Genomic DNA, 15,503 nt, shown 5'->3' with positions numbered 1-15,503 from the left:
ACCGCATAATCATACCCCGAGGTGATTTAAACCCGCAAACCGCCCACCAGAGCGTTGTTTCACGATGTATCAGCATTATCCTTAATTTATGAGCACGAGTGTACTCGGGCATTTATGAATTACTTTGAGATAACTACTTTCTGTTCTGTATAGGAGGAGATCATTCTTGATGTTTTACATTTCTGTGTAATATCGTTAGAGTAGAAAGAATACGTACAACTAAGCTTCTATCGAAAGAAAAATGTAGCCATTAGCAAGTGTAAGCAAGGAGAAGCCCCGCAAGATTTCTGAGCGCCCAGGCCATTATGAATTATGATTGATACCGACGAACGCAAATGTAGTCAGTGCACGCGTAACTGAAGCTTACTTCGTCAGCAGAAGTCTTTTTTAGCTGTTACGACACACTTGTGGTATCCAGTGTGATTTCTTATACGATGTCAAGGATGTTTGGACATGTAGATACAGCCTGTAGTCCGTCCATTGCCTGAAGCCATTACGGCAGATTGAGAACAGAGCCAACATAAACATGCTGGTAAACATTCACTTCAGAAAAATAAGCAAACTGTCATACAGCGGCGTGGCGACAGCTAACAGCGTAACTTCAGCTCTCATTGTCGCCTGACAAAAATGTCTGTGTTTACACTGTTTGTATGCAGCTCTCTGCAAATTCGGTAGTGCACGCTTACCAAACAAAGTGCGTGTGTGAAGAGACAGTGGTGGGTATTGAAATACAATGGTGTGCGAAACGTAAACACATGTGGAGGAGCTCATCGAAGGAGATGATATTCTGCGAATGGAAAGGGCTGCCCATTCTGCAGATTTAAATCTCGCCGAGCACCTTTGGGGTGCGTGGAGACACGTATTACAGCGCGTCTACATGCGCCAACGACGTTCCAGCAGTTTTCAAACGCGCTGATGGATGAGTGGAACGCCCTACCACACGAACTCCTTACGAAACTTGTGACCAGCTTGGGAACATTTTGCTGAGCATGCGTGGCTGACAGTAGTGAACACACACCGTATTAAGAACCATGTCCTGCCTTTCGTAATGTGAAGAGGATCGTCAGGAATCGCGGTAAGTTCAGTGCTTATTGTATTTGAATAAAAGTGTCATTTCTATTCGTCTGATTTCAGTTACATTTTGTACCATACTGTAGCAGTTCTTTCTATGTGTAGTCAAAGTTTCATCGAGTTATGTTACTTGGCAGTGACACATCTTACAAAAGTTATTGACATCCTTAAGTTTTGCACATCAGTGTACTTGAGACCCAATATACGGCAGGCATCTTTGTCATTATTATACGAGAGTTGTAACTTTAATAGTGGCAACTTTTTTTTACAGCTCGTACAAAATAGTGACGTGTTTCAAAATTTTACTGACCTTCAAAGTAGTCACCATCATTGTGTATAACCCGTTGCCAGCGATGTGGAAGTCGTAGGATACTCTTAGAAGTGCCAGTTGTGTTGACTGTTCGAGCGGCGCGGTCTATTGCCCGACGAATTTGTAGCAGTTCTGAAGTGAATGCCGTAAAGTGTTTCCTTTAGTTTAGAAATCGACTTGAATTTACGAGGGCTTAAGTCAGGGGAGTGCAGTAGGTGGTATAGCGCTAGGTGGCTTGTAGCAGGGAGAGGGAGGTTTCCAATTCCCATGACAGTTGTTGATAAAGTTGCTGTAGCTATAACCAACCGTGCCGCGCATGCATCAAATTCTGCAGCCAGACATCGAGCTGTGTCACGGGAATTGTCTCTCCCCTAGTTAACAGTTCAAAAGATTTTGCGGTGCGTTTTACCCTGGTACCCCTACAATACAAGATTAAGAATGTGCACCGAATGGAACTCTAAGATAGGCTACAGAGCCATGACTTTGCCCCTCGTTTTTTGGCACGCATGGAAATGGATGAAATGCGGCTAGAAAATATTCTTTGAACAGAAGAGGCACATTTTACTCTGCTCAGTGGCGTGAATGCACAGAACTGTCACATTGGGGTTCTGCTCTACCACACGCTGTGCAGGAGTACCCACTGCGCTCAGCTTATATGACTGTGTGATGTGTGCCACAACCTCCTTCAGTTCGTTTTTCTTCGAGCACAGCTCGCGTACCTGGTAGGTGTACAGTGACATCCGCAAGTTATAAGGGCTCCTTGTGCAACATGTGATTCCAGATTTGCAAGAATGCAATTGTGTCCGCATCACTTGTTTTAGGCAATATTGTGCGACAGCATATATCGCTCGCCAGGTGGAAGATCTGCTTCGAGAAACCTTCGGTAACGACAGCTTCATCTCTAGGTAATTTCAGTATGTCTGGTCTTTCAGATTCCCCGAGCCAGATCCATGTGACTTCTGGTTGTAGGGATATCTGAAAGATCGCGTCAATCAGGGACATATTCAGACTCTTCCTGATATGAAAGCTACCATACGACTACATATCGCTCTGATTACAATGGATATGCTACGAGCAACTGTCGTCCATCCCTTGTTACGGATGCAGCATGTTGCTGAGTCGGGATATCATACTGAACACGTGTTATAACTTGTGACCATGTCCTAATTACGTGCCAGACCACCGTTATCGGTGTTTGATCGTTCCTCCCCTTTTCCTGCATCCTCACCACACTATGACTGCTTACAATGCCATATTTTCACCGGGTGGCAGAAAGTGGAACTAGTGCACTGATTAATGAACACGCCTACGATGTTTCGGCATCCTGTAATGTATACAGCCCGCACTGCAGCCCACACACAGTCAGTTTAATTACAACCACCCGCTACTACGTAGAATTTTAAGTTTCAACTGTTGGTTTCAAACATATGTTGCAACACTTTCTGAAGCAGCAAAATATCAGTGACTGAAACATACCTCTGCACTAACAGTTCTTTTTTTCCTTTTTGTAGTTTCTCCGTCAGCAAAAGGTCAGAGATAATAAGTAGGTGTGGAAAATCAGACAAATCTATCTTTGTATTTACTTATTTATTTAGAATATTTAAGAATAAATAATGCACATTCTTCTCAGGTTGACTTACAAGAAGAAAGATACCTTTAATACTAATATACACAATGTACAGTTTACATTTAAGGTAGCTTTCGCCTATTGGACCCTTGTGAGTCCCTTACACTGAATGAAATCTCTTGACGTGACTTGAAGAAGAAATTCTGTGTTCTTTGTTCGTTATGTACGCGAGATGAAGAGGGTGCAAAGTACATTAGAGCAGCTCTTCTGATTACACATTGGAAGCACAATGAAATGGCTTGAAATGGACTGATTTGGATCTTATCAAGATCCATTGATGTCTCGAATCAAAATACTTTGTGGATGGAGACTGAGTTTTCAGCCTGATTCTTATTCGTCCTAATACATTTGAAAGTTGCACACATACACACACGCAACAATAAAAAGAAAAAGAGGTGGAAACTGTTGTACCATAACCTGCTGTGATGACAATCACTGAACAGTCAGACAACTGTTACTAAAAAGCTGTTGTCACTAAAATGTCCCCTATTATCAGATGGATATGTAACATATTTCCTTCACTGCCAGGGTGATGTCTTGATTATTAGAACCACGGATGAATTACATACAAGGGAGGTATTAAGTTGATTAAAATAACTTCGTGAACAATGTTTACGGGTGGAGGAAAGCAGCACTGCGATACGGCAGGCACTCGCTAGCGCATTCTCAAGATCGTGAGTTTCTCGGTAAAACTGGCAACACTGTTAGAACTGTGGGTCAGAGAAGGACCGCCAAGTGGATGGCAGCCTGTCCCACCACTGGACTTTCTCAAGCGTGAATCACGAAGCTGTGTTTACCTTACACGAACTTTGGAGCATGAAATGTACATTTGACTAAGATGCATTGGTGATTTCATTCAAGTGACAGGTGTTCTGGCAGCCTGGGAGACGGATGAGACTGCTAGGGGCGGCACACGCTGTGGACGAGTCGCTGGTCGCTCTCAGCAAGTGGGTGCTTCAGAGCTTCTTGTCCTTCTTGGCGGACCTGCCGAACCCGTCATAGTCGTCGTCGTCGTAATACTCCGGCCTCGGTCGGCCGCCGATGATCCCTGTGGGCCCGCCGGGACCCACCAGCACTTCTGGAATGTCTCGACGACCGTCAGGTCGACCCCCGAACGTGACGGGGCCTTCACCGCCACCGCCGTAGGGTCGGTCGATGCCAAAGCCCTCGCCCTGGGGCTTCAGGTCATAGCAGCAGTACTGCTTGCCAGCGTCGCAGCTGCCCTGTACAGACAACACCAAAAATATTAGCTTATCTCACTTGGGGTAAGACAGATACTGCCTACAGGAAAAGAGACCTTTGGAGAAAAGAGAACCACTTGTATGAAGATCAGGAGCTCAGATGGAAAAACAGTTCTAAGCAAAGAAGGGAAAGCAAAAAGGTGGAAGGAGTATATTGAGGGTCTATACAAGGGCGATGAACTTGAGGACAATATTATGGAAATGGAAGAGGATGTAGATGAATATGAAATGAGAGATATGATACTGCGTGAAGAGTTTGACAGAGCACTGAAAGACCTGAGTCGAAACAAGGCCCCAGGAGCAGACAACATTCCATTAGAACTACTGACAGCCTTGGAAGAGCCAGTCCTGACAAAACTCTACCATCTGGTGAGCAAGACGTATGAGACAGACGAAATACCCTCAGACTTCAAGAAGAATATAATAATTCCAATCCCAAGGAAAGCAGGTGTTGACAGATGTGAAAATTACCGAACTATCAGTTTAATAAGTCACGGCTGCCAAATACTACCGCGAATTCTTTACAGACGAATGGATACACTAGTAGAAGCAGACCTCGGGGAAGATCATTTTGGATTCCACAGAAATGTTGGAACACGTGAGGTAATACTGACCCTACGACTTATCTTAGAAGCTAGATTAAGGAAAGGCAAACCTACGTTTCTAGCATTTGTAGACTTGGAGAAAGCTTTTGACAGTGTTGACTGGAATGCTCTCTTTCAAATTCTGAAGATGACAGGGGTAAAATACAGGGAGCGAAAGGCTATTTACAATTTGTACAGAAAGCAGTTGGCAGTTATAAGAGTCGAGGGACATGAAATGGAAGCAGTGGTTGGGAAGGGAGTGAGACAGAGTTGTAGCCTCTCCTCGATGTTATTCAATCTGTGTATTGAGCAAGCAGTAAAGGAAACAAAAGAAAAATTCGGAGTAGGTATTAAAATCCATGGAGAAGAAATAAAAACTTTGAGGTTCACCGATGACATAGTAATTCTGTCAGAGACAGCAAAGGACTTGGAAGAGCAGTCGAACGGAATGGATAGTGTCTTGAAAGGAGGATATGAGATGAACATCAACAAAAGCAAAATGAGGATAATGGAATGTAGTGGAATTAAGTCGGGTGATACTTAGGGAATTAGATTAGGAAATGAGACACTTAAAGTAGTAGATGAGTTTTGCTATTTGGGGACCAAAATAACTGATGATGGTCGAAGTAGAGAAGAAAAAAAAAATTAGATTGGCAATGGCAAAGAAAGCGTTTCTGAAGAAGAGAAATTTGTTAACATGAAGTATAGATTTAAGTGTCAGGAAGTCGTTTCTGAAAGTATTTGTATGGAGTGTAGCCATGTATGGAAGTGAAACATGGACGATAAACAGTTTGGACAAGAAGAGAATAGAATCTTTCGAAATGTGGTGCTACAGAAGAATGTTGAAGATTCGATGGGTAGATCACATAACTAATGAGGAGGTATTGAATAGGATTTGTGGGAAGAGAAGTTTGTGGCACAACTTGACTAGAAGATGGGATCAGTTGGTAGGACATGTTCTGAGGCATCAAGGGATCACCAATTTAGTATTTGAGGGCAGCGTGGAGGGTAAAAATCGTAGAGGGAGACCAAGAGATGAATACACTAAGCAGATTCAGAGGGATGTAAGTTGCAGTAGGTACTGGGAGATGAAGAAGCTTGCACAGGATAGAGTAGCATGGAGAGCTGCATCAAACCAGTCTCAGGAATGAAGACCACAACAACAACATTAGCGACAATTTCTAACTGGGTTAAACGTGACAAGTTGAATCTGTTTGTGGAACCAGGTTCCGAAACCAGTGTCTCTCTTTCTTTCGCTCTATCGCGTGCACACTGCAAAACAAGACTCAATTTCTGTGCGAAGTGCACACCACAGACATCCTCTGAAAGCTTCACATAGTACAATGTTTTTACCAATCATTTTAAAGTCCACGGAAGCCCTTCCATAACACTGTATGCAGAATGGATACAGTGGATACAGTGGGAACTTAGAATCTGGTTTCTTCAAAATTCAAATGGCTCTCTGAGCACTATGGGACTTAATTTTTAGGTCATCAGTCCCCTAGAACTTAGAACTACTTAAACCTAACTAACCTAAGGACATCACACACATCCATGCCCGAGGCAGGATTCGAACCTGCGACCGCAGCGGTCGCGCGGTTCCAGACTGTAGCGCCTAGAACCGCTCGGCCAACCCGGCCGGCTCTGGTTTCTTGTTTGACAAATAATATCATTTTGTCGCGTATAATCAGTACTACTGCAAGCAACGAACTCACTGAACAAAGCCTGGAATTTGGAGGCTACGACCAGTCTATCTGCAAATATTACTCTATGCAGATGATACACCATAAAGAGTTTACTAGGCCATAGTGGAAGAACTGGAGTGGAAGGAAATGATGGTGAATACAGGTAAAAGAAAGTAATGGAGTTTCAGAATACAACAGACAGAAAGAAGAACTTAGTATATTATGTAATAGAAAGACTCTTGCAAAAGTAGGCAATTCTGAATGTCTTATCACCACAGTAAATAGTGACGGGAGAACAGAACAGGACGTGCTAAATATAACAACGGAAGTAGTCTCAGCGTCCTATCACATGAATGACACAACAGTAGGAAAGGGAGCGATAAGTACGAAAACTAAAATGCAGATTTACAATGCAATTATTTGGGTACTAATTACAGCGTATAGTGCGGAGACATTAAGACTACAAGGGGAACACGTACGTAGAATTATTGCCACAGAAATAAAGTTTATGAGGAGACATTAGGAAAGATCAGAAGAAATCGAGTTATAAATGAAAAAAATCGAGAAGAGATTGGGCAGAGGAAATCAGTGAGTGTGATGGTTTAGGAGCATGAATTGAAGTCGTGTGAGCATATTAAGAGAATGGGAGAGGAAATGAAAGCTGAATAACTATCTGAAATGCGTGTACAGGGAGGAGTATCCTACAGGGGGACAGGTTGGAGAAACTAGGATAAAGCCGTGGGAAAACAATCGTGGAAATGAAGAGATTGTGAGAGAATAGAGGTAAATGGAGGAAAAATGGAGGAAATGGCACAAGCTGTTATATTAATATCTCGTTTATTTTGCACTATTTTTGATTTTAAATCATCTCCAGATCAACAAATATTGGCAACATGAAAGGATGGATCACTGTGGTGTAGGAGTAGCGTCTTTGACAACTAATCAAAAACGCCTTTGTTCTCAAGTTCTATCCCATGGCTTCCATTATGAATAAAAACCAATAGCAATGGCAGCCGGAGACCTCCTGTACAAGAAGTCACTCTCGTTCCGCCAATTTGAACTGTCAAGGAGGACAGAGGAATGGACAGAGTTTCGGGACACGCTCTTGCCGTTGTGGTGGGAAACTGATACTAAAAGGCGGAAGAATCAGTAATTATCAATGATATGATGATGCAGAAGACATTATAAACCACTGCATTATAGAAAACTAGGATATTCCTGGGAAAAAGATGTCTGCAACTACCAAACATCACTCTTGATTTAGGGAAAATGGCTCTGAGCACTATGGGACTTAACATCTATGGTCATCAGTCCCCTAGAACTTAGAACTACTTAAACCTAACTAACCTAAGGACAGCACACAACACCCAGTCATCACGACGCAGAGAAAATCCCTGACCCCGCCGGGAATCGAACCCGGGAACTCGGGCGCGGGAAGCGAGAACGCTACCGCACAACCACGAACTGCGGACGATTTAGGGAAAAAATTATGAGAATGTACATTTCGAGTATTGCACTGTATGGAAGTGAATCATGAACTGTGAGAAAAACCGGAAAAGAAGAACATAGTAGCATTTGAGATGTGGTCCTATAGAAGGAGGTGGACTAATCAGAAATAAGATGGTTCTCCGCAGAATCGACGAAGAAAGGAACATATTGTAACAGGGACAAAAAGGAGGTATTTCCAAGGTACTAGAGTGAGTCGTAGATAATAAAAATTGTAGGGAAAGAGAAAAACTGTAATATATTCAACAAATAACTGAGAAGTTGGTTGCAAGCAAGATAGACGAATACATTGGCACGGGACTGAAGGCGTGGCGGGGAAAAAAAGGAGGATGGTCTGATGACATCGAAAGAACAGGTGGAACACAGCAATCCAAAGTACGAAACACCACGGTTTTTACAATACAGTTCAAAACAACAAAATATGAGTGCCTGTTTTACAGCACAGTTTGTGTGGAGGGAAGGTTAGTCTAACGTCATGGTGACACCTTGGTCATTAGAAACAGGGTACTCACTAATTGGGGAAAGAAGTCCACTACAGGCTTCTTGAAAGAATTTAGTGATTCAGACAAACTTTAGGAAACCTAAATTAAGTTGTATCTTTGAATGTTCATCTTTGTTGAAGATGGTGACTGCGATTTCGGTTGGTCATGGGTTGGTCAAACAGTAGAACACCTTCAGCCATAAACTTTGAACTCTTTACTAAGCTACCGATTTCGGTGTTACGTGACGTAGTCATCAGGCCCCTTGGCAAAAGGAAATCGGATAAAATCTATCTGCGTCTAGTCATTGTCGGAACCACAATAAGATGATCCAATGAGCATGACGTGATCACTTCGTGCATCTACCAGTCGGTACTGTCGTGTTCTCGGTAGAGAAGCAGTAACAATAGAACGGGTCGATCAGGAGAACTCACTAACTTCCAACATCGATTAGTCATTGGATATGACCTGAGTAACAAATCGATCAGGGACATTTAAACCCTTCTAAAGCTGTCCATGTCGACGGTCATTTGATTATGAAGCGGAAATGAAAATGGACAACCGAAGATAAACCAAGACTGTACTGACAGGCAGAGATTGTCGAGCACTGTTGGGGGTGGTTTAAAAAAAATCAAATGAAATAAGCTGAAGGAATCATTCGTTAGTTCTAAAGTGCTAGCAGCAGTCCAGAAAACACAATGACTGTGTGTGGGGACTTAAACACAATGGGGTACAATGGTCGAGCCGCTGCTCATAAACCACACATTTCTAAAGTCAGTGTTGGGCGAAGCTTGAGGTGGTGTAAAGAGTGACACCAGTGGATACTAGATGAGTGGAAACAAGTCATTTGGAGTGATGAATCACTTTATACCTTACTGCAGCGCGATCGGAGAGTTAGGGTTTGGCGAATATCTGGAGGACGTTGTCTGCCATCATGTGAAGTGTCAACACTGAAGTACGGAGAAGGTGGTGTTAAAATAGGGGGTTGTTTCTCGTGGTTAGGGTGTGGTCCCCTTATTGCGCTTAAGAAAACACTACATGCGGTTCAAAAAATGGTTCAAATGGCTCTGAGCACTATGGTACTTAACTTCTGAGGTCATCAGTTCCCTAGAACTTAGAACTACTTAAACCTAACTAACCCAAGGACATCACACACATCCATGCCCGAGGCAGGATTCGAACCCGCGACCGTAGTGGTAGGGCGGTTCCAGACTGTAGCGCCTAGAACCGCTCGGCCACCCCGGCCGGCCTATATGCGGAAGGATGTGAACGTGTTTTACAGCATTATGTCTGTGCACTATAGGAGAACAGTTCGGATACGATGACTGTTAGCTCGTGGTCTTGCGGTAGCGTTCCCGGGTTCGATTCTCGGCGGGGTCAGGGATTTTCTCTGCCTCGAGATGACTGGGTGTTGTGTGTCCTTCATCATCATCGACGAAATGGCCTCAACTAAAAAGGACTTACAATACGGCGGCCGAACTCCCCCGCATGGGGCCTCCCGGCCAACAATGCCATTCGATCATTTCATTTCAGTATGATCATGACAATGGACCCTGTCATAAAGCAGCACCTGTGACACAATGGTTTGTGGACAATAACGTCCCTGAAATGGACTTTTCTGACCAATGGAACACTTTTGGGATACGTCAACTTCGCTCCGGATCCGACACCTTGCTCATTAGACACCTTGCCACATTGCGGCTGTTGAGGCGGAATGGGCTGCCATTCGTTCACCAGGCAGCTTCCTCAACAAATTTCAAGCCATCTTGGAAAGGCGAAGGTTGGACACATACCCTATTAATGCCCACTCATAACATCCCAAACCATGTGAGTTGGCGCAGTGGTTAGCACATTGGACTTCGACTTCCTTCCCCATCCTTCCCTAATCTGCTGGGACCAATGACCTCGCTGTTTGGTCCTCCCTCAAATCAACCAACCAATCCAACTGTCCCAATACTTTGGATGAGATAGTGTATCACTGCTTTTGATCCACTGTGGATAGTCTCTCTCTTTCTCTCTCTCTCTCTCTCCCCTTCTCCCCCTTTCTCTCTGTCACACACACACACACACACACACACACACACACACACTTTCCACTTTTATTTAGCACTGGCCTTTTCCTATGCTACGAGGCGGCGGTACTTACGAAGACAATGCCAGGCGAGTTGCAGTTGAAGGAGTGGGCGCACTTGCAGCGGTCGTACGACTTGAAGCCACCAGGGGGCGTGGGCCGCTGTTCCCAGGATGGCACGGGGCCCGTCAGCACGGGCGTACCCGGGGGCGGTGGGGGCGGGCCACCAGGGGGCCGTGGCCGGAAGTCGGGCCTACCGTACGGGGGTGGTGGAGGCGGCGGCGGGGGCGGCGGCCGCGAAGGGTCTGGCCCCGGCTCCGGCTCGTAGATGGGCGGCGGGGGCCTGCGGCAACGCAGCACAAATTCAGGAACACTTTTGTTTACATCTACCCCGCTTAACTTATGTTCACTGCTTCAGTTTTATTTGTTTTCCTGTCTCCCATTAATTCTCACCGCTCGTCTCTCCACTGCTTGCTCAGGTTAGGTTAGGTTAGGTTAGTGTTGTTTTAGCGTCCCGTCGACAACGAGGTCATTAGAGACGGAGCGTAAGCTCGGGTTAGGGAAGGATGGGGAAGGAAATCGGCCGTGCCCTTTCAAAGGAACCATCCCGGCATTTGCCTGAAACGATTTAGGGAAATCACGGAAAACCTAAATCAGGATGGCTGGAGACGGGATTGAACCGCCGTCCTCCCGAATGCTCTGCTTGCTCAACAACCCTCAATTTATAAATCGTTTTCACAATAAAAATTCGTGTCTCACTGTTACAAGGCAGAACTGGACCCCACGCTGATGGCATACTTGCCATTAGAGACACAGTGGAAGCTTGCTTCTGAAAAATCGTTGACTTTGCCGAAAGCATCACGCGCCGTCTTAATTCTTTCGTCTATTTTTTCTGTCACGCAGTCTTTTTCAGCTAGATTTTTCCCATCTGCTTCCTACTAAATACATCTTCTTTAGGAATTACCTTTCATTCTTTTGTAGAGGGTACGCTGTGTCCCGTTTATTGGTATGTTGAGTAAGCGTCTATTCCGTCCTAAAAGGGAATTAGAAGTTACAAGGGAAACAGTCAAACAAGAAATTAAATGTTTGTCCAGGCAGTGTAACTACACTACTGGCCATTAAAATTGCTACACCACGAAGATAACGTGCTACAGACGCGAAATTTAACCGACAGGAAGAAGATGCTGTGATATGTAAATGATAAGCTTTTCAGAGCATTCACACAAGGTTGGCGCCGGTGGCGACACCTACAACGTGCTGTCATGAGGAACGTTTCCAACCGATTTCTCATACACAAACAGCAGTTGACCGGCGTTGCCTGGTCAAACGTTGTTGTGATGCCTCGTGTAAGGAGGAGAAATGCGTACCATCACGTTTCCGACTTTGATAAAGGTCGGAGTGTACCCTATCGCGATTGTGGTTTATCGTATCGCGACATTGCTGCTCGGTTGGTCGAGATCCAATGACTGTTAGCAGAATATGGAAACGGTGGGTTCAGGAGGGTAATAAGGAACTCCGTGCTGGATCCCAACGGCCTCGTATCACTAGCGGTCGAGATGACAGCCATCTTAGCCGCATGGCTGTAACGGATCGTGCAGCCACGTCTCGGTCCCAGAGGCAACAGATGGGGACGTTTGCAAGACAACAACCATCTGCACGAACAGTTCAACGACGCCTCCGGCAGCATGGACTATCAGCTCGGAGACCATGGCTGCGGTTACCCTCGACGCTGCATCAGAGACAGGAGCACCTGCGATGGTGTACTCAACGACGAACCTGGGTGCACGAATGGCAAAACGTCATTTTGAAGGATGAATTCAGGTTCTGTTCACAGCATCATGATGGTCGCATCCGTGTTTGGCGACATCGCGGTGAACGCACATTGGAAGCGTGTATTCGTCATGGCCATACTGGCGTATCACCCGGCGTGATGGTATGGGGTGCCATTGATTACACGTCTCGGTCACCTCTTGTTCGCATTGATGGCACTTTGAACAGTGGACGTTACATTTCAGATGTGTTACGACCCGTGGCTCTGCCCTTCATTCGATCCCTGAAAAAAACCTACATTTCAGCAGGATAATGCACGACCGCATGTCGCAGGTCGTGTACGGGCCTTTCTGGATACAGAAAATGTTCGACAGCTGCCCTGGCCAGGAGATTCTCCAGATCTCTCAACAATTGAAAACGTCTGCTGAATGTCGGCCGAGCAAGTGGCTCGTCACAATACGCCAGTCACTACTCTTGATGAACTGTGGTATCGTGTTGAAGCTGCATGGGCAGCTGTACCTGTACACGCCATCCAAACTCTGTTTGACCCAACGCTCAGGCATATCAAGGCCGTTATTACGGCCAGAGGTGGTTCTTCTGGGCACTGATTTCTCAGGATCTATGCACCCAAATTGCGTGAAAATGTAATCACATGTCAGTTCAAGTATAATACATTTGTTCCGTTTATCATCTGCATTTCTTCTTGGTGTAGCAATTTTAATGGCCAGTAGTGTAAGTTGTGTTCTCAAATTCCATGAGCCCTAGTATTGTCGTATTTAAGACAGACTCCAGTCCAGAAAAGTTTCCGGTTTACAGTTTTACCTTTCTTCATGTTTTGTATAAACTTTGCATTATGCCTTTTAGCTATTTTTTTTTAATGACAACAGAGTCGAAGTCAGTAAACTGTAATAAGTACGTCCAGTGCGAGGCCTGTTACGATGTTTAAGGTCAGTTACAAAGGTCTTGACTTCAGAAAAAAAAGCTAAATACAGACCAGTGATACCATGGGGTAAAGGAAGGGGAAGAGGACGTGACAGGATAACGTGAGAGCTCGGCGCTGCGACTGCAGTCCCACCTGTAGCTGCCGGTGACGGGCGGGTAGCGGTCCCTGTTGTAGTAGGGGTCTCGATCGGAGACGAAGCTGCGGCCGCTGCTACCCCACACCCAGCGGCCGTCCTCGCCTGCTATGGATGACGCCAGCAGCGAAGTCAGGCACAACGTTACACCTGAAACACACCAACCAGCACGGCGTTTATCAGCTGCCCACACATACCTACAATGAAGCGCAAAAGAAACTGGTACAGGCACGCGTATTCAAATACAGAGATAAGTAAACAGGTGGAGTTCGGCGTTGCTGTCGACAACGCCTATATAAGACAACAAGTGTCTGGCGCAGTCGTTAGATAGTTTACTGCAGCTACAATGGCAGGTTATTAAGATTTAATTGAGTTTGAACATGGTGTTATAGTCGGCGCATTAGCGAACAGGCACAGCATCCTCGAGGTAGGGATGAAGTGGGGATTTTCCCGTACGATCATTTCACGAGTGTACCGTGAATATCAGGAATCGTGTAAAACATTAAATCTCCGAATCCGCTGCGGCCGGAAAAAGATCCTCCAAAACCGAACCAACAATGAGTGAAGGGAATCGTTGAGCGTCACAGAAGTGCAACCTTTCCGCAAATTGCTGCAGATTTCAGTGCTGAGCCGTCAACAAATGTCAGCGTGCGAAATATTCAACGAAACATCATCGATATGGGCTTTCGGAGCCGAAGGTTCAAAAATGCCTCTGAGCACTATGGGATTTAACTTCTGTGGTCATCGGTCCCCTAGAACTTAGAACTACTTAAACCTAACTAACCTAAGGACATCACACACATCCATGCCCGAGGCAGGATTCGAACCTCGGACCGTAGCGGTCGCGCGGTTCCAGACTGTAGCGCCTAGAACCGCTCGCCCACTCCGGCCGGCGGAGCCGAAGGCCCACTCGTGTGCCCTTGATGACTGCATAACACAAAGCTTTACGCCTCCCCTAGGCCCATCAACACCGATATTGGACTGTTGCTGACTGGAAACATGTTGCCTGGTCGGACGAGTCTCGTTTCAAATTGTATCGAGCGGATGGACGCGTACGGGTATGGAGACAACCTCATGAATCAATGGACCCTGCATGTCAGCACCGTACTGTTCAAGCTGGTGGAGGGAATTCACACCATGGATCCTGCAGGGTTGTCCATAAATCCGTAAGAGTACGAGGGAGTGAAGATCTCTTCTGCCCATTGTCCTACTGGAATTGCCCAAGTCCGTCGGAATGCACAATGGACATGAATGGATGCAGGTGATCAGATGGACGCTTACGTACGTGTCACCTCACAGAGTCGTATCTAGACGTATCAGGGGTCCCATATCACTCCAATTACACACGCCTCGCACCGTTATGGAGCCACTGAAGCGAGACTCGTCCGACCAGTCAACATGTCTCTAGTCATCAACAGTCCGATGTCGGTGTTGACGGGCGTAGGCGAGGCGTAAAGCTTTGTGTTCTGCAGTCATCAAGGGTACACGAGTGGGCCTTCGGCTCCGAAAGCCAATATCGATGATGTTTCGTTGAATAGTTCGCAAGCTAACACTCGCTGATGGCTCAGCAGTGGAATCCGCAGCAATTTGCGGAAGGGTTGCATTTCGTCATGTTAAACAATTCTCTTCAGTCATCGTTGGTCCAGTTCTTGCAGGATCTTTTTCCGGCCGCAGCGATGTCAAAGATTTTATGTTCTACCGGATTCCTGATACTCACGGTACACTCGTGAAATGATCGTATGGGAAATCCCAACTTCATCGCTACCTCGGGGATGCTGTGTCTCACCGTTCGTGCGCCGATTATAACACCACGTTGAAACTCACTTAAATCTTGACAACCTGCCATTGTTGCAGAGTAACCGATCTAACAACTGCGCCAGACACTTGTTGTCTTATATAGGCGTTGCCAACCGCAGCGCCGTATCCTGCCTGTTTACATGTCTCTGTATTTGAATACGTGTGTCTATTCCAGTTTCTTTGCCGCTGCAGTGTACATTATGTGGTTTTACAGGACGAACTCTATAGTGTCCTGCGCTGACAGCTTGTCATCTGCAAACCAAACGATGTAAATGTAATTTTCATC

General features: G+C 45.6%; 2 protein-coding genes across 2 annotated transcripts in view; one reads left to right on the top strand and one right to left on the bottom strand.

The window, feature by feature from the left end:
- Nucleotides 1-15,503, top strand: part of LOC126419652 (uncharacterized) — a 626,964-nt gene that overhangs the window by 44,222 nt on the left and 567,239 nt on the right. The window lies entirely within an intron of this gene.
- Nucleotides 3,013-15,503, bottom strand: part of LOC126419809 (basic salivary proline-rich protein 2-like) — a 47,980-nt gene continuing 35,489 nt past the window's right edge. The window contains exons 2-4 of the mRNA XM_050086992.1: nt 13,420-13,570; nt 10,650-10,917; nt 3,013-4,231 (exon numbers count right to left, since the gene is read on the bottom strand). Coding sequence (XP_049942949.1) covers nt 3,965-4,231; nt 10,650-10,917; nt 13,420-13,570 — 686 coding nt within the window. The 3' untranslated portion in view covers nt 3,013-3,964. The remainder of the gene's footprint in view (nt 4,232-10,649; nt 10,918-13,419; nt 13,571-15,503) is intronic.

Source organism: Schistocerca serialis, chromosome 9, assembly GCF_023864345.2.
Source record: "Schistocerca serialis cubense isolate TAMUIC-IGC-003099 chromosome 9, iqSchSeri2.2, whole genome shotgun sequence".
In the NCBI taxonomy this organism is placed as follows: domain Eukaryota; kingdom Metazoa; phylum Arthropoda; class Insecta; order Orthoptera; family Acrididae; genus Schistocerca; species Schistocerca serialis.
Note: the sequence above shows the minus strand (reverse complement) of the source record. Positions and strands in the feature narration are given on the sequence as shown.